Genomic DNA, 24,925 nt, shown 5'->3' on the forward strand with positions numbered 1-24,925 from the left:
ACAGACTGTTATCTAGCAGTAGACTGCCTACTGTATACAGACTGTGTGATCTAGCTGTAGACTGCCTACTGTATACATACTGTGTGATCTACCTGTAGGCTGCCTATTGTATACAGACTTTGTGATCTACCTGTAGGCTGCCTATTGTATACAGACTGTGATCTATCTGTAGACTGCCTACTGTATACAGACTGTGTGGTCTAGCTATAGGCTGCCTGCTGTATACAGACTGTGATCTAGCTGTAGGCCGCCTACTGTATTCAGACTGTGTGATCTAGCTGTAGGCGGCCTATTGTATACAGACTGTGGTCTAGCTATAGGCTGCCTGCTGTATACAGACTGTGATCTAGCTATAGGCTGCCTACTGTATACAGACTGTGATCTATCTGTAATGGTTGCCTACTGTATACAGACTGTGTGATCTAGCTATAGGCTGCCTACTGTATACAGACTGTGATCTATCTGTAATGGTTGCCTACTGTATACAGACTGTGTGATCTAGCTATAGGCTGCCTGCTGTATACAGACTGTGATCTAGCTATAGGCTGCCTACTGTATACAGACTGTGATCTATCTGTAATGGTTGCCTGCTGTATACAGACTGTGATCTAGCTATAGGCTGCCTACTGTATACAGACTGTGATCTATCTGTAATGGTTGCCTACTGTATACAGACTGTGTGATCTAGCTATAGGCTGCCTACTGTATACAGACTGTGATCTATCTGTAATGGTTGCCTACTGTATACAGACTGTGTGATCTAGCTATAGGCTGCCTACTGTATACAGACTGTGATCTAGCTGTAGGCGGCCTACTGTATTCAGACTGTGTGATCTAGCTGTAGGTTGCCTACTGTATACAGACTGTGTGATCTAGCTAAAGGCTGCCTACTGTATACAGACTGATATAGCTGTAATTGCTGCCTACTGTATACAGACTGTGATCTAGCTGTAATGGCTGCCTACTGTGTACAGACTGTGGTCTAGCTATAGGCTGCCTACTGTATACAGACTGTGTGATCTAGCTGTAATGGCTGCCTGCTGTATACAGACTGTGTGATGTAGCTATAGGCTGCCGACTGTATACAGACTGTGTGATCTAGCTGTAATGGCTGCCTACTGTATACAGACTGTGTGATGTAGCTATAGGCTGCCTGCTGTATACAGACTGTGTGATGTAGCTATAGGCTGCCGACTGTATACAGACTGTGTGATCTAGCTGTAATGGCTGCCTGCTGTATACAGACTGTGTGATGTAGCTATAGGCTGCCGACTGTATACAGACTGTGTGATCTAGCTGTAATGGCTGCCTGCTGTATACAGACTGTGTGATGTAGCTATAGGCTGCCTGCTGTATACAGACTGTGTGATGTAGCTATAGGCTGCCGACTGTATACAGACTGTGTGATCTAGCTGTAATGGCTGCCGACTGTATACAGACTGTGTGATCTAGCTGTAATGGCTGCCGACTGTATACAGACTGTGTGATCTAGCTGTAATGGCTGCCTGCTGTATACAGACTGTGTGATGTAGCTATAGGCTGCCGACTGTATACAGACTGTGTGATCTAGCTGTAATGGCTGCCGACTGTATACAGACTGTGTGATCTAGCTGTAATGGCTGCCTACTGTATACAGACTGTGTGATCTAGCTTTCGGCTGCCTACTTTATACAGACTGTGTGATGTAGCTATAGGCTGCCGACTGTATACAGACTGTGTGATCTAGCTGTAATGGCTGCCTGCTGTATACAGACTGTGTGATCTAGCTGTAATGGCTGCCTGCTGTATACGGACTGTGTGATCTAGCTGTAATGGCTGCCTGCTGTATACAGACTGTGTGATCTAGCTGTAATGGCTGCCTGCTGTATACAGACTGTGTGATCTAGCTGTAATGGCTGCCTACTGTATACAGACTGTGATCTATCTGTAATGGTTGCCTGCTGTATACAGACTGTGATCTAGCTATAGGCTGCCTACTGTATACAGACTGTGATCTATCTGTAATGGTTGCCTACTGTATACAGACTGTGTGATCTAGCTATAGGCTGCCTACTGTATACAGACTGTGATCTATCTGTAATGGTTGCCTACTGTATACAGACTGTGTGATCTAGCTATAGGCTGCCTACTGTATACAGACTGTGATCTAGCTGTAGGCGGCCTACTGTATTCAGACTGTGTGATCTAGCTGTAGGTTGCCTACTGTATACAGACTGTGTGATCTAGCTAAAGGCTGCCTACTGTATACAGACTGATATAGCTGTAATTGCTGCCTACTGTATACAGACTGTGATCTAGCTGTAATGGCTGCCTACTGTGTACAGACTGTGGTCTAGCTATAGGCTGCCTACTGTATACAGACTGTGTGATCTAGCTGTAATGGCTGCCTGCTGTATACAGACTGTGTGATGTAGCTATAGGCTGCCGACTGTATACAGACTGTGTGATCTATCTGTAATGGCTGCCTACTGTATACAGACTGTGTGATGTAGCTATAGGCTGCCTGCTGTATACAGACTGTGTGATGTAGCTATAGGCTGCCGACTGTATACAGACTGTGTGATCTAGCTGTAATGGCTGCCTGCTGTATACAGACTGTGTGATGTAGCTATAGGCTGCCGACTGTATACAGACTGTGTGATCTAGCTGTAATGGCTGCCTGCTGTATACAGACTGTGTGATGTAGCTATAGGCTGCCTGCTGTATACAGACTGTGTGATGTAGCTATAGGCTGCCGACTGTATACAGACTGTGTGATCTAGCTGTAATGGCTGCCGACTGTATACAGACTGTGTGATCTAGCTGTAATGGCTGCCGACTGTATACAGACTGTGTGATCTAGCTGTAATGGCTGCCTGCTGTATACAGACTGTGTGATGTAGCTATAGGCTGCGGACTGTATACAGACTGTGTGATCTAGCTGTAATGGCTGCCGACTGTATACAGACTGTGTGATCTAGCTGTAATGGCTGCCTACTGTATACAGACTGTGTGATCTAGCTTTCGGCTGCCTACTTTATACAGACTGTGTGATGTAGCTATAGGCTGCCGACTGTATACAGACTGTGTGATCTAGCTGTAATGGCTGCCTGCTGTATACAGACTGTGTGATCTATCTGTAATGGCTGCCTGCTGTATACAGACTGTGTGATCTAGCTGTAATGGCTGCCTGCTGTATACAGACTGTGTGATCTAGCTGTAATGGCTGCCTGCTGTATACAGACTGTGTGATCTAGCTGTAATGGCTGCCTGCTGTATACAGACTGTGTGATCTAGCTGTAATGGCTGCCTGCTGTATACAGACTGTGTGATCTAGCTGTAATGGCTGCCTGCTGTATACAGACTGTGTGATCTATCTATAGGCTGCCTACTGTGTACAGACTGTGGTCTAGCTATAGGCTGCCGACTGTATACAGACTGTGTGATGTAGCTATGGGCTGCCTACTGTATACAGACTGTGTGATCTAGCTGTAGGCTGCCTACTGTATACAGACTGTGATCTAGCTAAAGGCTGCCTACTGTATACAGACTGTGTGATCTATCTGTAATGGCTACCTACTGTATACAGACTGTGATCTAGCTATAGGCTGCCTACTGTATACAGACTGTGTGATCTATCTGTAATGGCTACCTACTGTATACAGACTGTGTGATGTAGCTATAGGCGGCCTACTGTATACAGACTGTGTGATGTAGCTGTAATGGCTGCCGACTGTATACAGACTGTGTGATCTAGCTGTAATGGCTACCTACTGTATACAGACTGTGTGATGTAGCTATAGGCGGCCTACTGTATACAGACTGTGTGATCTAGCTGTAATGGCTGCCGACTGTATACAGACTGTGTGATCTAGCTGTAATGGTTGCCTACTGTATACAGACTGTGTGATCTAGCTGTAATGGCTGCCTGCTGTATACAGACTGTGTGATGTAGCTATAGGCGGCCTACTGTATACAGACTGTGTGATGTAGCTGTAATGGCTGCCTACTGTTGCAGGTGTTGTCCTTCTTCTCATCGAGGCTGGAGCAGAACGGGAAGAACCTTTCCCCAGCCGATGTCCTCGAGTCCATCAAGGAGGGGGCACTGCAGTTCCGCCGGGACAGACTGAAGGTAGTGGTGTATAGCTGTTGCAAGACTTCCAACAGTTTTGATTCAACAGTTACAGTTGGAACGTTTTGGGGTCATCATGCCCCATGGACCAAACACTCACTCACTCACTCACTCACTCACTCACTCACTCACTCACTCACTCACTCACTCACTCACTCACTCACTCACTCACTCACTCACTTTCCAACAAAAAATTACACAATTGCTATGCATTAATTTAGCTAGCATGAGTTCGTCAACTTTTTATATGACACTCCTCTATATCATAACCAAATTTGAAAGATATCTTCAGGACCGCCTGTGTGGTCTATTGACTAAACCGACTGCCTGGAGACCGCCTCTGTGGTGTAGTGGATAAACTGTCTGCCTGGAGTTTACCTCTATGGTCTAGTAATTAAACCGTATGCCCGGTGATCGCTTCTATGGTCTATTGGATAAACCATCTGCCCGGAGATAGGCCTCAGTGGTCTATTGGATACACCATCTGCCCTGAGATCGCCTCTGTGGTGTAGTGGATAAACTGTCTATCCGGAGAAAGGTCTCAGTGGTCTAGTGGATAAGCCATCTGCCCGGAGTTCAGCTCTGTGGTCTTGTCGATAAACTGTCTGCCCAGAGACCGCCTCTGTGGTCTAGTGGATAAACCATCTGCCTGGAGAGTGGAAGGTCAGTGGTTCAGTCCCTGGCCGCACCATACTAAAAGATGGTACTTGTTGTTTCCATGACTGGCGGTCTGTATTAAGGTGATGTGTCTGAGTGGAATATCCATGTTCAACTGTGGCTTGGTGTCTAGTACATAATTATTTAAGGTGTGCGAGCGTGCATGGATGTGTCTAGTACATACAGATACATCCATGCACACTTGCACACCTTAAATAAGTATTCGATGCCTGAAGGGCACACTTAGATATATTGTTTTAACAAATATACCTTGTCACCTTGTGCAGTGTATAAACCTCTGATAAATGTTCTTTTGAACTGCTGCATGGAGCAACACGTGGACGTGGGAAGCCATGGGAGCTTGCTTAATGCATTGTATAATTCATGATATAAACCTGCGGATTCCAACTTTGAAATGGACATTAGCAATCCCAGTGAAAGAGAAAGGGCAGTCGTTACGACGGCTAATCCGACTAGAAGATGGCTTAAAAGTATTTCTTCTTTCTGGCACACTTTAGATTAAAATAGAAACATCTAAACAAAATTCCATTCCTGTCCCTATATGTAAAGTGGCATTTCAGAAACTGTAGCATCAATGAAAACAGAGCTGTGGTCTTTATTCTTTCAATGCTTGATGAAGGTTCCAGCGTCTGTACCGAAATGTGGCAGTGATAGACTAGAGATGTTGACATCCATGACTCCACCTTGTGTTCATCCCTCTTCCTGTTATGTCTGCAGAAGTTCCCAGAGCTGAAGTTCAAGTATGTGGAAGAGGATTCTCCGGAGGAGTTCTTTATCCCCTACATCTGGTCCCTTGTCTACCACTCCTCCAACATGTACTTCAACGCCGCACGCATCGTACTCTTCTCCCTGTCTGCCAACGCAGAGTCCTGAGACCAGCAGCACTACAACAGTGAACACAGCCTCCCAGTCTGGTGATGTCAGTGCCACCGCCGCCGCCGCATCCCTTGTGAGAAGTCATACCTGATATGTCTCACTCATTTTGGAATCTTTTAGATTTTGAAATCTCAATATTATTGTGTATTTGGAATATGACATAGGAAGTAAAAATCACATTAGAGGAAATTTGATTTGAAGCATGTAGCTTATATGAAATGAACCACAACTGTAGAATGATGTTGATGGAAGTTATTTCCATCAGATGAATACACTTTTTAAGATTTTCAGCTGGTCTTCTAGTAGAGGTTTCAGTAACTCACAGATGACTGGACGAGTCTGTATCAGACTTGTGGGAAGCGATCAGTCTTTGAAGGATTCTATGAACTCAGCAGTATATTTGACTGAACCTGTGAGAAACCCAACAAGCTACAGGTTCACAATACTTTTATGTTTCACAGCACACAATTTAGGCACAAATTTAGACATAACAAGTCACATGTTGAACACACGTATGTTGAGTATATTTTTGGTTACAATGGACGACCACAAAGTTTTATAACAAATCCAGCTAAAAATCGAAAAGATTTAAAAAAATATATAAATGCCAACGAAAATTATTATGTCAATAATTTTGGTAAAATTGGTATAATTTTGTTTTGTTCCATTCACTTTATGTGTCAACTTCAGCCTGTGGCTGTTTTGTGCAAAATCGCTTTCGTGTGTATTGTTTTCACAAAAGAGGCAATTATGCATATTTCTGCAAAATATGTAAGTATGGTGTCTGCAAATGTTTTGTGATCACAGAAACACAATCCTTCATGGACTGATGAATAGGATTCTGAGTGTTGCATTCTGTGTATGCTGTGCCTTTATGAGAGCTTGTCATCTGAAGAACTAAAGTACTCACGGAAATGAAAAAAACCTGTTTTTCTCAATTTAAAAATCGACACAAAGTGTTACGTAGCTCTAAATACGAAATAACAAAACAACTTGAAAAGTACTAGTCTGGATTTGCTAGTTTGATCTCAGTGAACAATACAAAATGTACTTTACAGGAGGCAATTTGTCGGCACATTCAACATTAAAAAATAAAACAAAGTCTAAATTGACATAGCAGAAACAGACTATAGGCATTATGCATCTGTTCTCACCTGTCGTCAAGGTGTCATAGGTCACCTTGATCTACTTACACCTGGTTATGCCCTGTTTCACAATAGTCTGTTTTATTCACATTTTTACACACTTTTATGTGTAAAAAGGCTAAAAACATTTGATACGCTGTATTTGTGCCACGGCCCAATTAGTACTAATTTTGTTGTTTGGATATTTACATATTTTGTATATTAACTGCATTTATTTAAGATCTGAGGTCGAAAAAAACAGGGTTTTTTTTCATTTCCGTGAGTACTTTAACACTGTATGGACTGGCAGTTGAAGTCCAGGAAGCAAAGACTGCTGCTATGGGACACTGCATCTGTGTGTTGTGGGGAGGTGTGGACACAGACATCTGGCATCAGGCAGGAACACTGGAGGCAGACGTTGTGGTTGGGAGCAAGTTGGTTGCTGAGGATACAGCATTCCCTTGTCTCCTTACTGTAATTGCATCAGGATGTAACGTCCAGACTGAGTTGGGAACTACTTGTCAGTGTCACAGCGGATGTTGTGCTTACATTGGGTGTATTCTTGCTGTAAAGGAACAGAACGTAGTTGTGGGATTAAAGATGATTGATGTTATGGGTGTTAATTCTTCATATATGTATATGTTTGTTCAAGTGGTTTTATAGATCAGGTTTTACCTGTTCAAGGGAGGTAACTAATCTAAAACTTGACAGTGGTTCATCTTTGTTTTTACCGAGGTTTTACGCTGAGCTGTTAACATTGTTTTCTTTGTTTTGTTAGCATTCACCAACAACTATATTGTCACAGGCATTTGTTAAATAAAAAGTCTTTAAGCTGTAAGCTTCACCTGTGCCAGAAACCTGTGATTGTGTTCATAAAGACTGCTGGTTTGTCAGCTTGGAATCCATGCTGACGGTTTCCCCAGGGTACAACACCTCACACCGGCATCAGTTGGAGCTTTCCTTCAATATAAGGCTGGAATATTGTGTGAAGCGGCGTTAAACCCAACTCACTTACCGTAGTTGACATGTCAATCCTTCTAAACATCACTAAATTATATGACATGTTTAGTTTGAAGTTGATATACAAGTCATTTCATAAATTATGATCATAACATTCATATATGTGGTTTCATTTGCTGATAAGATAGATAGATTTACCTTTTGTTGCTTATCGTAACCTCACTAACCTGTTGTCTTCTTTCTGTTTACTCTCTAACATATTCTTAGAGATTCCCAATCAATCGCTTCAACTCAAGTGAAGTACAAACCTGGAATATTTATTTCAAGAGATCTTGTTCAGTGGAATTTAGTGCATGTGTACTTACATTGTGCACAGGTTGGAGCCTGATGGGGTTGTCCTTGTTATCCTTTGTCACTTGTCTGAATGAGTATTTGTTGTCCTCCTCCTCCTCATGTATTGTTAACTTGTTATCTGAACTGACACACCCGAGTTAAACACATCACAGGATAGTCACCTATTCTAGTCTTGACCTTCACTTTTATTAATATTCTAGTAATAAATGTAGTCTCATCCTAAAGATGAGTCATTGTGTGATAGCCTGTTATATAAGAGTGGAATTCTACAATCATTGGGATGTTGATGAAGCGGTTGTCAGTCTGTCACTGGAGATGTGTGAGAGAATTGGCTTGGGCCAGATCACTTCATTTCTTGTTTCCTAGCTACAGATGCGGAGAACACAAAAATATAGAAATGTTGCTTGGGATGACAACTGATCAATGGTACTTATATGTGTGATGTGTTTCCATTATAGAGTGAAAGTTCAGATGACAAGTTGGATGCGTATTTATAGCAATGAATGTGATATGTAGCCAAACAGTTATTTTTTGTACTGTACATAATTATATTGACAGCTTGTAGAACAACACTGGAGATTTGTAAATACTTGTAGCACACCTATATACTGACTGACTTCAGCCGGACACATGACACATTCGCATGTGTCATGTATAACAGACACGTTTGTGACACTCTCACACGTGTCTTACGGTGACATGTTACAACACTCCTCGTCAGTAATCGTCATGTGATTCTAAACTTGTACATATTGGTAGGAGATTCTTATCAACAATTAACAAAAGATTATTGATTACTTGTGAATATGAAGTGAAACATGACTGACTGTTGATGTTGAGACCAGACTGTTATGTAGAGTGACGGGAGATTGACATGGATGGGTGACTGTACATAGCAACAGGTGGTGTTACCATGGTTACCGATATATCTACTGTATATAAACACTGGTGTATATATTTCCTAAGGGGCTGCTTCGTGTTCTACGCTGTGGGTAGTCACATACAGGTGTTCTCTCCGCCTCATATCAGGGGACCTACAGCCTTCACTCATCCCAGCAGAACCAGTTTACCATCTACAGCATCTCTCACTGATTCGGCTCTTTGTTTAGAGAATTTATGTCGAGGGATTTAGCTCAGTCATATGATATATTAAGGATGTTAATATCTTTCAGAAATTTGTTTCAACTTATATTGTTTGCTGGTGTTATTTGTTGATGTAAACATGAAATGAAACACCAATTTAGGGTTATGTTGTGCAGTTGCCAGCTGCTGTTGTTACAGCACCATGCTACAGAGGTGTTACAGTGCTGTATTACAGTGTGTTTCTGTCCAGCTTTGGCTAAGGTGTTTTTTGGTGTGGTAAAATACACTTTGTCCATGCGGTTTATCAAAGATTTAATTTTTAGCTCACCTGACTGAAAGGCAAGTGAGCTGATGTTATGGCCTGCTAGGCAGTCTTCTGGTGGCAGCAGTGTCTGTAAACAGTATAACCTGTATAGGACCAGTGAAGCTGATGTTATGGCCTGCTTGGCAGTCTTCTGGTGGCAGCAGTGTCTGTAAACATTATCTCCTGTATAGGACCAGTGAAGCTGATGTTATGACCTGCTTGGCAGTCTTCTGGTGGCAGCAGTGTCTGTAAACATTATCTCCTGTATAGGACAAGTGAAGCTGATGTTATGACCTGCTTGGCAGTCTTCTGGTGGCAGCAGTGTCTGTAAACATTATCTCCTGTATAGGACAAGTGAAGCTGATGTTATGACCTGCTTGGCAGTCTTCTGGTGGCAGCAGTGTCTGTAAACATTATCTCCTGTATAGGACAAGTGAAGCTGAGTCTTCACATACTTGTTCCCAGTACTGAGGGCACCACAATCTGTTCCTGAGGTGGGAGGAATCTGACTTTCAATGTGGCTGCCATGGTTGTCTTTGTTGACATTTTAGACATGACTGTTAAACTGCTATAGGTGAGCTTCAGAGCTAACGCACTGTGTTTGTTGTTTTTGATAGAGCTGACCAAAGAGCATCAGATTAGTTGAGGGGGTTGTGTGGTCACTTGTAACACAGGAGGCATAGCCCAGATTCCTGACTTGGTTTGAAGTTGGAAATTGGAAATTCCTAAATATGATACATTTATATTTCCACTGTGCAAAGATATCAGCTGTTAAACATGTAGGACACTATTAGCACCTGGATCAACTAAAAACAGATTCATGAAATAAATAAAATGACTAGCGTCAAAGATGTAGCAGTGCATATACTGCCAGGGACCAGTCTGTATTTAGATTGTATACTTTGTCCCAGAGCATGACCTCTTCACTTCACTGTGAGGGACATGGCAATTAAAAGTACTCGTTCAAAATGTAATGTTTAGTGGAACTGTTTCTCTGAAATATTACCCCTAATTCCGAGAGGCTTTAGAAACAACTATCAGTGTGTGTGAGGCTGTGAGAATCTTACTTCCCAGGATAAGTCAGCATGTGTGTGTGGTTCACACATATTTGCAGCCATGGGGCCCTTTCCTAGAAGTGAACTCCGTATTGCACCTGTCTCAAGTCTCATAGTTATGTAGATGATGGACAGTTGTAGGACTGCGGTCACTTGATGGAGCAGGTTCCTGGTACAGTGCCTGTATAGATAACACATGGTCTTGCCTTGCATCAGTTTTGTGGTTAACCCTAACAGTTGTTGACTGGGATATAACTATTGCTGGATAAACTGAGGGTCTTGTGAATTATAGACATGTCTGTGACTGAAGCAAGAATATTTTATTAAAATATTGCATTTTATGAAGTTTATCTCATAATTATTGTTGTATGACATGTCCATCATGAAAGATTGTATTTAAATGGTATTTCGTACATAAAAAATATAAACTGCATTTGAGTTTGTTGTTGAAGTCTTCGATGGGAACCAGTCTGTGAGGTGAGTATGTTGTCTACATTTACCTGTGGTGAGCATCACAAAAGGATACCCTTTACACCAATCCTACTCCTTATTTGCCCTCTGCTGTGAAGATTCTGAGTAGACTTGGCTGACTGCGTGCCACTGATGCTGCTCACAGTATCAATCACACATGGGAATTCAGGGTTAGAATTGGTCCCCAGGAACCTTTGCTGTCATAAGAGGCAACCAAATGGATCAGGTGGTCAGGCTAGATGATTTGGTTGATAAGTGAGTCCTCGTACCCTGATGTCATGGATCATTGCTCACAATATTGATAACTGGATTGTCAGGTTCAGACTCAATTATCAGTCATGCCATCGCCATATAACTAGACTGTTACTTGGTTCTGGCAGCAGTGTTACACAAATAACGAACAAAAGCAATATCAATCACTGGTTAGCCTCTTCAAGACTTAATTTACAGAAGGTTACCACATTAAGGATAATCTTGTATTTCTCGTGTCATAACATGGGGATACAGTGAGAGACTTTGTGTGTGTCTTTACTCTCTGGGGTTTAAATGTAAAAAACAAATCCCTGAACCCCAATCAGTTAAACCCAACTCACTCACTCACTATATGACGGTATAAGTATCTCCTTAATTGAATCTTCATTGATGGGTCATCATCAAGGCTTGTTTGTTCTCCCAGCCTTAAACACTGACTAGTTCACTTTTTTGTGGCCCATAGTTGAAAGTTTGTCAGGCTTAGAACTTTTTGACCAGCCGTAGTATCTGTTAGGTGTGGATATACACAGGGACAGACAGCATGTAACGATTGGGTATGAATTTACACAAAGTCAGCCAGGATATAACGTTTGGTGTATGAATTTACACAACGGACACACAAAACTATAATTGTTTGGTGTTAATTTACTCAAGGACGATAGCATATAACTGTTAGGTGTAGATTTACACCAGGGCAACCAGCATAAATTCCTTCGAATACCCTTCGTCATTACATCATAGTCATAAATTCCAGTTGGGCTTGTCATCAGACGTCCTCTTCACTGCCAACGTATCTCATAGTTGTGAGGAAAAAACTTTCCTCCACAGGAAATGCAACTGCGCACGTGCAAGGCGGGAAACCATTTCTTTCTTGTGTGTCCAGATGTCAACTGATCATATCTGGACACGCTCGCTGAAAAAATAGCTGATGTCAATTGATAAATCAGACAGAGAAAATGCGCATGATGATCGACTTGAAAGTACTGAACAAGGTTGATCTACTTCAGCCTCACAAATTTCAAATGGAGTCAGTCAAGAAATTAACGAACGTTTGGATGATAATCTTAGACTTACAGCACGTACCCATTTATCAATGGTTACCGTCACGATCTATGATTTCTGTTAACAGGCAGAGGTATCAGTACTAAGTTCTACCGTTCGCCATGTCCATGGTTCCGTGGCTGTTCACTAGGATCACCACACACCTCATCGGGTTTGCTCATTTGAAGATAGTTAGACTATACAGCTACATCGACGACTTCCTATCGGACGATTTAGTCGCAGATCAAGCAAAATACAGTCTTTTCCTTTCCAACTTCTAGCGTACCTAGAATTCCTAGGATTCCTGGTTCACCCGTCAGAGTCAGTACCCACTCAAGGCATGGTCTATATAGGGGCAAAATTCCAGCTCAACAAGGGTATGCTAGCGCCACTAGAGAACACATACGTAAGGTCAAGAGACATGATCATCAGGTTGCGCCGTTGGTGGATGTCATGTCTTGGCACGCTCACATCCCTCCAGGATATAACCCATAGAGGCTAGTAGCAGTTACATACCTTGATGTCCCTACCAGAGTCCTAGATTTAGATGCACTAACGCAACCTCTACCAGCTCAGCTGTCAGAATAAATCTGGTGGCTACTAAGTCATACACCTACATAGCTACACCTCTCATATTTCCACCACTTCCACGTAACACCTACAGGGATGTTTCAGACAATGGGTAGGTGATCAAATGGACGACGTCACAGTACAGGGAAATGGCCCTCCCAAGACATGAAGTAGCACATCAACTGTCTGAAAGCCCAGTGTCAGCCCAGCATCAGACTAGCCCTCCAACAATAGCCTACCTGTGTACGTCAGCCCAGTATCAGACTAGCCCTCCAACAACAGCCTACCTGTGCACGTCAGCCCAGACACGCTAGCCCTCCAACAACAGCCTACCTGTGGACGTCAGCCCAGTTCCAGACTAGCCCTCCAACAACAGCCTACCTGTGTACGTCAGCCCAGTTCCAGACTAGCCCTCCAACAACAGCCTACCTGTGTACGTCAGCCCAGACACGCTAGCCCTCCAACAACAACCTACCTGTGTACGTCAGCCCAGACACGCTAGCCCTCCAACAACAGACTACCTATGTACGTCAGCCCAGTATCAGACGCCCTCCAACAACAGCCCACCTGTGTACGTCAGCCAAGTTCCAGACTAGCCCTCCAACAACAGCCTACCTGTGTACGTCAGCCCAGTTCCAGACTAGCCCTCCAACAATAGCCTACCTGTGTACGTCAGCCCAGACACGCTAGCCCTCCAACAACAGCCTACCTGTGTACGTCAGCCCAGTATCAGACTAGCCCTCCAACAACAGCCTACCTGTGTACGTCAGCCCAGTTCCAGACTGGCCCTCCAACAATAGCCTACCTGTGTACGTCAGCCCAGACACGCTAGCCCTCCAACAACAGCCTACCTGTGTACGTCAGCCCAGTATCAGACTAGCCCTCCAACAACAGCCTACCTGTGTACGTCAGCCAAGTTCCAGACTGGCCCTCCAACAACAACCTACCCGTGTACGTCAGCCAAGTTCCAGACTAGCCCTCCAACAACAGCCTACCTGTGTACATCAGCCAAGTTCCAGACTGGCCCTCCAACAATAGCCTACCTGTGTACGTCAGCCCAGACACGCTAGCCCTCCAACAACAGCCTACCCGTGTACGTCAGCCCAGTTCCAGACTAGCCCTCCAACAACAGCCTACCTGTGTACGTCAGCCCAGTTCCAGACTAGCCCTCCAACAACAGCCTACCCGTGTATATCAGCCCAGCTCCAGACTGGCCCTCCAACAACAGCCTACCTGTGTACGTCAGCCCAGTTCCAGACTAGCCCTCCAACAACAGCCTACCTGTGCACGTCAGCCCAGTTCCAGACTAGCCCTCCAACAACAGCCTACCTGTGCACGTCAGCCAAGTATCAGACTAGCCCTCCAACAACAGCCTACCTGTGTACGTCAGCCCAGTATCAGACTAGCCCTTCAACAACAGCCTACCTGTGCACGTCAGCCCAGTTCCAGACTAGCCCTCCAACAACAGCCTACCTGTGTACGTCAGCCCAGTATCAGACTAGCCCTCCAACAACAGCCTACCTGTGTACGTCAGGCAAGTTCCAGACTGGCCCTCCAACAACAGCCTACCTGTGTACGTCAGGCAAGTTCCAGACTAGCCCTCCAACAACAGCCTACCTGTGTACGTCAGGCAAGTTCCAGACTAGCCCTCCAACAACAGCCTACCTGTGTACATCACCCCATTACCGGACTAGCCCTCCAAGTGGATGCCGTATCCATGAGCTGGGAGTGAAGTTCCACCGACTCAATTTCCCTTGGTCTCTCCTAGGCAGAGTTCTCAGAAAAATACAGGACACGGACTGCGTGATTATACTTATTGCTCTGAGCGCCGTGAGATCTGACTGAGATATTTACACGGCATCCTGATTAGCCTCCACCTTCATGCCTTGAAATTGTCTGGACAAGGATGCCACTTGCCAGCTAATCAGCTGCACAGACAGTGGCAAGTTCCTGGAGACCAGCATCTGCTTCCATCTGTAACAATAGCTAGGACATGTTCGTCAAGTGGCAAGTTCCTGGAGACCAGCATCTGCTTCCATCTGTCACAATAGATAGGACATGTTCGTCAAGTGGCAAGTTCCTGGAGACCAGCATCTGCTTCCATCTGTCACAATAGCTAGGACATGTTCGTCAAGTGGCAAGTTCCGGGAGACCAGCATCTGCTTCCATCTGTCACAATAGATAGGACATGTTCGTCAAGTGGCAAGTTCCTGGAGACCAGCATCTGCTTCCATCTGTCACAATAGCTAGGACATGTTCGTCAAGTGGCAAGTTCCTGGAGACCAGCATCTGCTTCCATCTGTCACAATAGATAGGACATGTTTCTCAAGTGGCAAGTTCTTGGAGACCAGCATCTGCTTCCATCTGTCACAATAGTTAGGACATGTTCGTCAAGTGGCAAGTTCTTGGAGACCAGCATCTGCTTCCATCTGTCACAATAGTTGGGACATGTTCGTCAAGTGGCAAGTTCTTGGAGACCAGCATCTGCTTCCATCTGTCACAATAGATAGGACATGTTCGTCAAGTGGCAAGTTCCGGGAGACCAGCATCTGCTTCCATCTGTCACAATAGATAGGACATGTTCGTCAAGTGGCAAGTTCCGGGAGACCAGCATCTGCTTCCATCTGTCACAATAGATAGGACATGTTCGTCAAGTGGCAAGTTCCGGGAGACCAGCATCTGCTTCCATCTGTCACAATAGATAGGACATGTTCGTCAAGTGGCAAGTTCCGGGAGACCAGCATCTGCTTCCATCTGTAACAATAGATAGGACATGTTCGTCAAGTGGCAAGTTCCGGGAGACCAGCATCTGCTTCCATCTGTCACAATAGATAGGACATGTTCGTCAAGTGGCAAGTTCCTGGAGACCAGCATCTGCTTCCATATGTCACAATAGCTAGGACATGTTCGTCAAGTGGCAAGTTCCGGGAGACCAGCATCTGCTTCCATCTGTCACAATAGCTAGGACATGTTCGTCAAGTGGCAAGGGGAAGAAGCTTGGCCGACGTATATATTACGATACCTTAACTTGCTGATTTCTCCATCTCAGAAACGTCACGAAGTTCACACATATGGCACCATCGAAGGCTTCAGACCAGCTCTTGCTTGGGTATTACAACACGACCGACTCTCTATAGGTACTCGACCAGTACTAAATCGACTCCAATATCGAAGTCCCTTGTGCTGGAAGATAGCACAATACAATTCCTAGTCTCCAAATGAAATCCAAATGAATCTTACTGTCAGCATTGATGGAGCTACCATATGAATCCATGAACAATGCTACACTACAAATGGCTTGGAGAAAAAACAGGTTCCTCCTCGCTGTCACGGCTACACGTTATGGATACTTCCTCAATGACGCACGCACAAGACTGAAGCATAATATCTTTCTGGTCCCTACTGGTAGTATATTGTCCATCTGTCTTTCGTCACCTTGGGCACAGGCGATATTCGATACCTGCCTTAAGTAGAAGTCTGGATTATCCGGACAGGCTACTACGTCCTATCAGAGTTCTGAGATACTACATCACAGGTACTCAACACCACAGAAAGCAGAGATAACGACTATTAATCTCATGCAAGCCCTCTTAGTAAAGGATGTTACCAGTGCCGGAACAACGTCACACATATGAAACTATCACCGGCAGGAAACAGTGACGTCATCAGTAGGAAGCCTAGTGGTGGTAATTAACCCGACGTGACGTCATAGGTGATCTCAGGCTTGAAATGACATCATAGAAGACCCCAGAAACGAAAGTAACATCATAAATACGTCAACAACAAAAAAAACAAGGAAGGGAAGTGACGTCATAAAATGTTAAATGTTAGAGGGGGTTGTGGGGTAGCCAAATGGTTAATTCCCCACATGGGTACAATATGTGAAGCCCATTTCTGGTGTCCCCCGCCGTAATATTGCAGGAAATCATACTCACTGAGTCACTCAATTAAATCTAGAACCCAGAATTAGTTCCTCCCACCTCCCAATATATCTGCATCTAGTTGATGAGGGTTATGGGTTGCAAGAAGTGACGTTTTCCCGCCTCGCACATGCACAGTTGCATTTCCTGCGGAAGACAATAGGATTGTGATGCGAGGATTGTGATTCGAGGATTGTGATGCGAGGATTGTGATGCGAGGATTATGCTGCAATGATTGTAATGCGAGGATTAACTGATACGTAAGGAGCCTCACAGAGAAAACACTGAACCTAAATACAGTAATCATATGTATTTTTCAACATAATGCCTTTCCACATGATACACTTTTGCAAAATATGTTGGGGGGGGGGGGGGGGGTCTGGGGCTGTAGAAAACGTTCTCCAAAGTTACTCTGACGTCATCGTTCGAATCGAAAAGGTGTCCGTAAAAGCTTTCGTCATGTTATGGAACAGATAAGCCTGGCAGAGCCAGATCAGGTGAATAACGTGGGTGCTGAGAGAGTTCAAAGCCACATTCATGGATTGTAGCCATGTCAATGACTGATTTTTTCGCACTAGCGCATTGTCCTGGTGGAAGAGAACTCCTTTTTTCAGCTATCCACGCCACTAAGTCTAAATTTTATTCCATAATTTCTTCAGACGTGCAGCATAATATATCTGACCTTTCGGAAGATAGTCATGACACTTTGCCTCTTTTGGTGGTGGTGATGTAAACTGTTTCCACCGTTTTGATTTTTGTTTGGACTTATTTGGACTGGAAGTGGTTAACTCAGGTTTCCTCCATTGCAAAGACCTGTCTGGAAACAGACAGCTTCAAACAGATCTATATTATCACAAGACATGTTGTACCTTGAGCGTGATCAGATGTCAAAGCCTTGAAATCATATAAACTGATACTTCATTGCCAAAGTTTCTGTGAAAATCAAATGTACTCTCTTCTGGTAAATACCTACTGAACTGGCAATATGGTCATTCTGGTGTTGCTGATGTTACAGGCTTTCCAGGACGGGGTGTTCTTCAATGCTCTCCCTGCCATGCGTTTTCTCTGCTGTCCACGTCTTTACAGTGACATACGAGGGGTGTTCATTAAAGATTTCCCCTGACCCACTTCCGATGGACCTAGTGGAATGAAACTTGGCATAGGTATTAGTCTTTCTCTACATAGGAACCACCAAGAGTTACACACTTCTCCCATCGTTTTATGCAACTATGGAGACCTCGCTTATAAAAGCCCTCATTTTGCGTCTCAAACCTGGACTTGACTTCAGAAATCAGTGTTTCATCATCTGTGAAACGTTTTCCCTTCAAAAATGACTTCATGGTTGGAAAGAGGTGGAAGTCAGATGGTGCAAGGTCAGGAGAGTAAGGAGGATGTGGAAGGATTTCATAGCCACAGGACCGCGCTTCTGTCTGGGCAACATGAGAGTTGTGTACTGGAACAATGTCTTGCAGGAGACGGACACCCTTGGTCGGCATGCCACGCCTCTTAAGCTTGATAACGTCCCGCAATTTCCGCAGCAGTGAAGCATAATAAGCTCCTGTAATTGTGGTACCCTTTGCCAAGAAATCCATCATCACTACCCCATGCTGGTCCCAAAACACTGTGAGCATGACCTTGCCTGCAGAGGGTTGGACACGTGCCTTCTTTGGGGGTGGTGACTCCACATGCTTCCATTGCATCGACTGAACTTTAGTCTCAGGATCATAGTGATGGACCCATGTTTCATCCTGTGTGATAAGTCTGTCAAAGAGGTTTGCCTGGTTTTTTTGGCACATGTCCAAAAGCTCGTTTGAGCAACTGACTCGTTCCTGCTTTTGGATAGGTGTGAGCAACCTGGGAATCCATCGTGCTGACACCTTATGCATGTTCAAATTGTCATGGATGGTTTTTTCCTGACCCTACACTGATCTTGACATCTTGTGCTAACTAGCGAACAGTTATACGTCGGTCTGCCAAAATGTCGGTCTCCACCTGATGGATGGTGTCCTCATCATTGGCTGAATGGGGGCGACCAGGAATGGCAGCTGTTTCCATAGATGTCCGACCACACTTGAACTGGCGATGCCAGTGTTTAACAACGTCATATGATGGGGCATCTTCCCCTCATCGAAAGTTTCTTTTGGTGTGCGACCTTTCAAATATAAAAACCTAATCACTGCTCGGTATTCTACTGGCTCCATTGTCACACCCTACTCGATCATAACACCTGTAAAAGTGGTAAGATTAATAGTTCGGTGCTGCAAATTCAGACATAACCCATAGATACATGTATCATTACACATGTGAAATTTCAACCAAATATGATAACCCTAAGTGGTTTAGGGGAAATCTTTAATGAACACCCCTCGTAGGAAGGAGCATCCTTTCCCAGCGCTGTACTCATATATTCATGGGTGGCTAAAGAATAGGGGGTCACTTGGTTTCTTCCTAATACATAACCAACTCAGAGTTTAAAAAGCTTCATTCTTTTGAAGCATTTTCTGTGACAATGTTTTTTTCGATAAAATCCCAGGCTATCCCAGAATATCAAATGGTCGGTCCCTAACAGTTGTGTATGAAGGTACATACAGTGTTGTTTAACCGTAAATAACGCTTACAAAATGCCACGGCTTGCTGAAAATATCTGTGCGGCGTAGGTTTGCTGCAAACAGGAATGGCACAAAACGAAGTTGACAAGACATGTTCATGTTCATCGAACACAATATCATCTCTTTGGCCAACACTCATGACTTGCCACTGGCCGGCTGTCCACGTGTGGCGTCACAAGCCATATTCGGTTGGTGCATTTACGAAATCGATACCAAACTGACGCAGTAACAGCTCCGACAATTCCTGGGTTAAGACCAATTGGTGGAAGAACCGTACGATACCGGTTGAGGGAGTTCAACATCCGCCCCCGACGCCAAATTTTGGTGTAGACAGAATCTGAGGTTCGGAAGACAAGACTGGAACTGTATACTGTTCACAGCTTTCATCTGGACAGCTCTAATAGTCGCGAAGGTTGGACAGGCGTCCAGATGAACAGGTTTGGCGATGCTTGTGTGATTCTTGGAAGAACTCACGGAACTCACATGGCACTTATCTTATGGCAGATTGAATGGCGTACGCTAGCGGGCACATCAATTTACATCAAGGTAGACAGCGTATAGAATTTGGGTTTGAATTTACACCAGGACAGACATCCCATAAGCGTTGTGTTTGACTATGAATATTACACTAAATCAGCCAGCTGTTGGGTATTAATGCACACCAGGATAGCCAGCCCATAGCAGTTGAGTATGATTTTACACTAGATTGCGAGCCAATTAGCAGTTGGGTATGCACACCAGGACAGACAGCGTAAAACAGTTGAGGTATGAATTTACACCAGGACAACCAGCCCATAACAGTTGGGGTATGAATTTACACTAGGACAGCCAGCACATAGCAGTTAGGTATGAATTTACACCAGGACAGCCAGTCACAGTTGGGGTATGAATTAGGAAATAAACATACTGTGTTTTCAATGTAAAGCTAGGTTACCTGTAGATTTAACCCCGCTAAATTGAATTTGGAACCGAACACGCAGCTACCATTCTCCTATGACTAAATAAAACGCGAACTCTTTGGTGTTAGTAAATATACTGAGTGAAGCGGCATGGGTTGAGTCCAGTGTTTTGAGTGGGTTGTCGATCTGAATTACGGAATCACCGAACAAAATATTGTGATTTAATAACCTCTGATTGACCAATCAGAATCGGGTAAATTCCAAATTCATAGTAGAATTAGTAATAGGACAGCCAGCCCATAGCAGTTTGGGTATGAATTTACACTAGGACAGCCAGTCCATAGTAGTTGGGGCATGAATTTACATAAGGATAGCCAGCCCATAGCAGTTGGGGCATGAATTTACACTAGGACAGCCAGCCCATAGAAGTTGAGTATGTATTTCAACCAGGACAGCCAATCCATAACAAAGTGAGTGAGTGAGTGAGTTTGGTTTAACGCCGCTTTTAACAGTATTCCAGTTATATCGCGGCGTGTCAGCTTAATGTGGGAGGAAAGCCCGAAGTGATGCAGGTCTCAGACGTTTACCACTTCGGTGAAACCCACGAGCACGGGTATGGTGCAATCCATAACAGAATTTCAACTAGGACAGCCAGCACATATATAGCAACTGGGTGTGAATTTACACCAGGACAGCCAGTCACAGTTGGGGTATGAATTAGTAATAGGACAGCCAGCCCATAGCAGTTTGGGCATGAATTTACACTAGGACAGCCAGTCCATAGCAGTTGGGGCATGAATTTACATAAGGACAGCCAGCCCATAGAAGTTGAGTATGTAATTCAACCAGGACAGCCAATCCATAACAGAATTTCCACTAGGACAGCCAGCACATATATAGCAATTGGGTGTGAATTTACACCAGGACAGCCAGTCACAGTTGGGGTATGAATTAGTAATAGGACAGCCAGCCCATAGCAGTTTGGGCATGAATTTACACTAGGACAGCCAGTCCATAGCAGTTGGGGCATTAATTTACAAAAGGAAAGCCAGCCCATAGCAGTTGGGGCATGAATTTACATAAGGACAGCCAGCACATAGCAGTTGGGGTATGAATTAACACCAGAACAGCCAGTCCATAACGTTTGGGGTATGAATTTACAACAGGGTAGATATACTATAACATTTGGGGTGTGAATTAACACTAGGACAGCCAACCCATAGCAGTTGGGGTATGAATTTACAAAAGGACAGACGCTATATAACAGTTGGGGTATGAATTTACATTCTACCATAAATTTGGAATTTACTCGATTCTGATTGGTCAATCAGAGGCTATTGAATCACAATAAACCCCCTCTGATTGAAACAGCTGGTTTGTCGGCTGCATCACCGCGGACGCTTATATTCATAGAATAGTACTTTTTTCAGTCATTGTCGGTAGGCATATTTAAATAATTATATCTACAATTACAGGTTACAAAATGCACAGATGCGGTTACTACAATATTCAAAGGATGTGTGGCAATATTTTACGTGCAGAAAAACACGACAGAAATCATCACAGAAATTACGTTTTGGAGACAACAGAGAGCTTGGAATTTTGGCGCTTTTCTATATACGACTGTGACGTCATATCTTTTGAGCCACAATGAGCGATATGACGTCATAATGGTGACGCGCGATGTAGAGCGAAAGCCTTGCAAAGCTTGCTTTGTTTTCTCTAGGGATGCCTACCTCATGTTAGCTTACCATGTTGCCGTGCTTATATGCTTTAAATGCCTGTCATGTGTTCGAGTGAAGTATTACGGTGTAAACAAACTGCTTGAGTATATACAGCACCATATTTTGTTCGGTGATTCCGTAATTCATCGATAACCCACTCAAAACACTGAACTCAACCCATGCCGCTTCACTCAGTATATTTTCTAACACCAAAGAGTTCGCGTTTTATTTAGTCATGGTAGAATGGTGATAGACATACTGTGTTTTCAATGTAGAGCTAGGTTACCTGTAGATTCACTGCATAGAATATAACAGTTTTGGTATGAATTTACACTAGGACAGCAAGCCCATAACAGTTGGGGTATGAATGTACAACAGGACAGACAGAATATAACAGTTGGGGTATGAATTAACACCAGGACAGCCAGCCCATAACAGTTGGGGTATGAATTTACAACAGGGCAGATATACTATAACATTTGGGGTATGAATTAACACTAGGACAGCCAACCCATAGCATTTGGGGTATGAATTTACAACAGGACAGACGCTATATAACAGTTGGGTTATGAATTTACATTAGAACAGCCAGCCGGCCATAGCAGTTGAGTATAGATTTACTCAGGACAGCCAGTCAATAACAGTTGGGGTATGAATTTACACCAGGACAACCAGTCGAGAACAGCTGGGGTATGAATGTTAAACAGGACAGACAGAATATAACAGTTGGGGTATGAATTAACACCAGGACAGCCAGTCCATAACGTTTGGGGTATGAATTTACAACAGGGCAGATATACTATAACATTTGGGGTATGAATTAACATTAGGACAGCCAACCCATAGCATTTGGGGTATGAATTTACAACAGGACAGACGACCTTTAACAGTTGGGGTATGAATTTACATTAGAACAGCAAGCCGGCCATAGCAGTTGAGTATAGATTTACTCAGGACAGCCAGTCAATAACAGTTGGGGTATGAATTTACACCAGGATAGCCAGTCGAGAACAGCTGGGGTATGAATGTTAAACAGGACAGACAGAATATAACAGTTGGGGTATGAATTAACACCAGGACAGCAAGTCCATAACGTTTGGGGTATGAATTTACAACAGGGCAGATATACTATAACATTTGGTGTATGAATTAACACTAGGACAGCCAACCCATAGCAGTTGGGGTATGAATTTACATTAGAACAGCCAGCCCATAGCAGTTGAGTATAGATTTCCACCAGGACAGCCAGTCCAATACAGTTGGGATATGAATTTACAACAGGACAGACATACTATAGCAGTTGGGGTATGAATTAGTACTAGGACAGCCAGCATATAACTTTTGGGTTGGCCAACCAGCTTTATATTACTGTTCAGGTATAAATATACACCAGCACAGCCAGCTTTATAAGAGTGTTCAGGTATGAATTTACACCAAGACAGCCAGCTTTTTATGACTGTTCAGGTATGAATTTACACCAGGACAGCCACCTTTATATGACTGTTCAGATATGAATTTACACCAGGTCAGCCAGTTTTATATGACTGTTCAGATATGAATTTACACCAAGACAGCCAGCTTTATATGACTGTTCAGATATGAATTTACACCAAGACAGCCAGCTTTATATGACTGTTCAGATATGAATTTACACCAAGACAGCCAGCTTTATATGACTGTTCAGATATGAATTTACACCAGGTCAGCCAGTTTTATAGGACTGTTCAGATATGAATTTACACCAAGACAGCCAGCTTTATATGACTGTTCAGGTATGAATTTACACAAGGACAGCCAGCTTTTTATGACTGTTCAGGTATGAATTTACACCAGGTCAGCCAGTTTTATATGACTGTTCAGGTATGAATATACACCAGGACAGCCAGCTTTATATGACTGTTCAGATATGAATTTACACCAGGTCAGCCAGATTTATAGGACTGTTCAGATATGAATTTACACCAAGACAGCCAGCTATATATGACTGTTCTGGTATGAATTTACACCAGGACAGTAACATCTTATGGATTTATTGTTGTGACAACTTGACCCTACGAGACATATTTTATTACCAAGATGAATGAACCGAAGACCAACCATGGCATACTTAGTAGGAGAGTAAGACCTCTTGTAAAACCAAAAGAAAATAGTATTCTTCAATTAATTTTCATACAATTCTTAAGCTGATCTTATATAATATACTTGTGTTATTTTGCATCGTTTCACCTCAAAAAACGAGTGGTATAGACAGTAAGCCTCACTCACCCTCATCACTTGGTCTCCAGGTCTGGACTTGATACATGTGGCCAACATGGTGGTGTAGCAGTTAGGGTGGGTATAACACTGCACCAGGACACCTGGGCAACTGATCTTTGGTCTCCTTGTAACAGATGAAGTGAGATGAAATTGGGTTTAACGTCGCGTCCAAGATTATTGCACTAATATAGCGACGTGCATGAGCGTGTGTGTGTGGCTGCTTGTACTAGTCCCGACCAATGCCGATTTATAGTGCCAGCTCACTGAGATACCATGCCGCAGTTTAACATGAATACCCCACTCAGACACACAGTCTACCAACTCCGAGACGACCAGTCCTTTTTTTTAGCCCCTTTATGTGGACAGCCAGCAAGGGTAACAACAGGTACCATCTTTTTCCTTGTAACAGTGTCTATCTGGGCTCCCTGGTTTTATAAACTGATAAATATACCAAATATAAAGCTTTGATATGATGGCGAAGCAGCATTTATAAGGTTGGTCTCACCTTGGTCACAACCCATCAATGTGCAATGAATTGCATTGGTTGAACATAAACATTGTTAAATGGGAATAGAACCCAATATCTTCTCTACTTTTCTTGATAAGCATCTTTTCTTTTTCTCAATCCAAAAAGAAAT

At 43.6% G+C, this 24,925-nt stretch overlaps 2 protein-coding genes across 3 annotated transcripts in view; both read left to right on the forward strand.

Moving 5' to 3' along the window:
• LOC139461042 (dymeclin-like) overlaps nucleotides 1–6,294 on the forward strand; it is a 28,985-nt gene extending 22,691 nt beyond the window's left edge. For both annotated transcript variants that reach the window (XM_071242547.1, XM_071242546.1), the window contains 2 exons: nucleotides 3,998–4,111; nucleotides 5,507–6,294. In XM_071242547.1, the coding sequence (XP_071098648.1) occupies nucleotides 3,998–4,111; nucleotides 5,507–5,662 (270 nt within the window). In that variant the 3' untranslated portion in view covers nucleotides 5,663–6,294. The remainder of the gene's footprint in view (nucleotides 1–3,997; nucleotides 4,112–5,506) is intronic.
• Nucleotides 6,295–13,028: 6,734 nt separating this feature from the next.
• On the forward strand, nucleotides 13,029–14,724 carry LOC139460255 (DNA-directed RNA polymerase II subunit RPB1-like). Its single transcript, XM_071241763.1, has 4 exons — nucleotides 13,029–13,174; nucleotides 13,368–13,546; nucleotides 13,726–13,926; nucleotides 14,012–14,724. The coding sequence occupies exons 1-4, from the start codon at nucleotides 13,029–13,031 to the stop codon at nucleotides 14,722–14,724; spliced, it is 1,239 nt and encodes a 412-aa protein (XP_071097864.1).
• Nucleotides 14,725–24,925: the final 10,201 nt, after the last annotated feature.

The sequence above is a fragment of the Haliotis cracherodii genome, unplaced genomic scaffold, assembly GCF_022045235.1.
Source record: "Haliotis cracherodii isolate W230 unplaced genomic scaffold, xgHalCrac1.p SCAF_14, whole genome shotgun sequence".
Classification (NCBI taxonomy): domain Eukaryota; kingdom Metazoa; phylum Mollusca; class Gastropoda; order Lepetellida; family Haliotidae; genus Haliotis; species Haliotis cracherodii.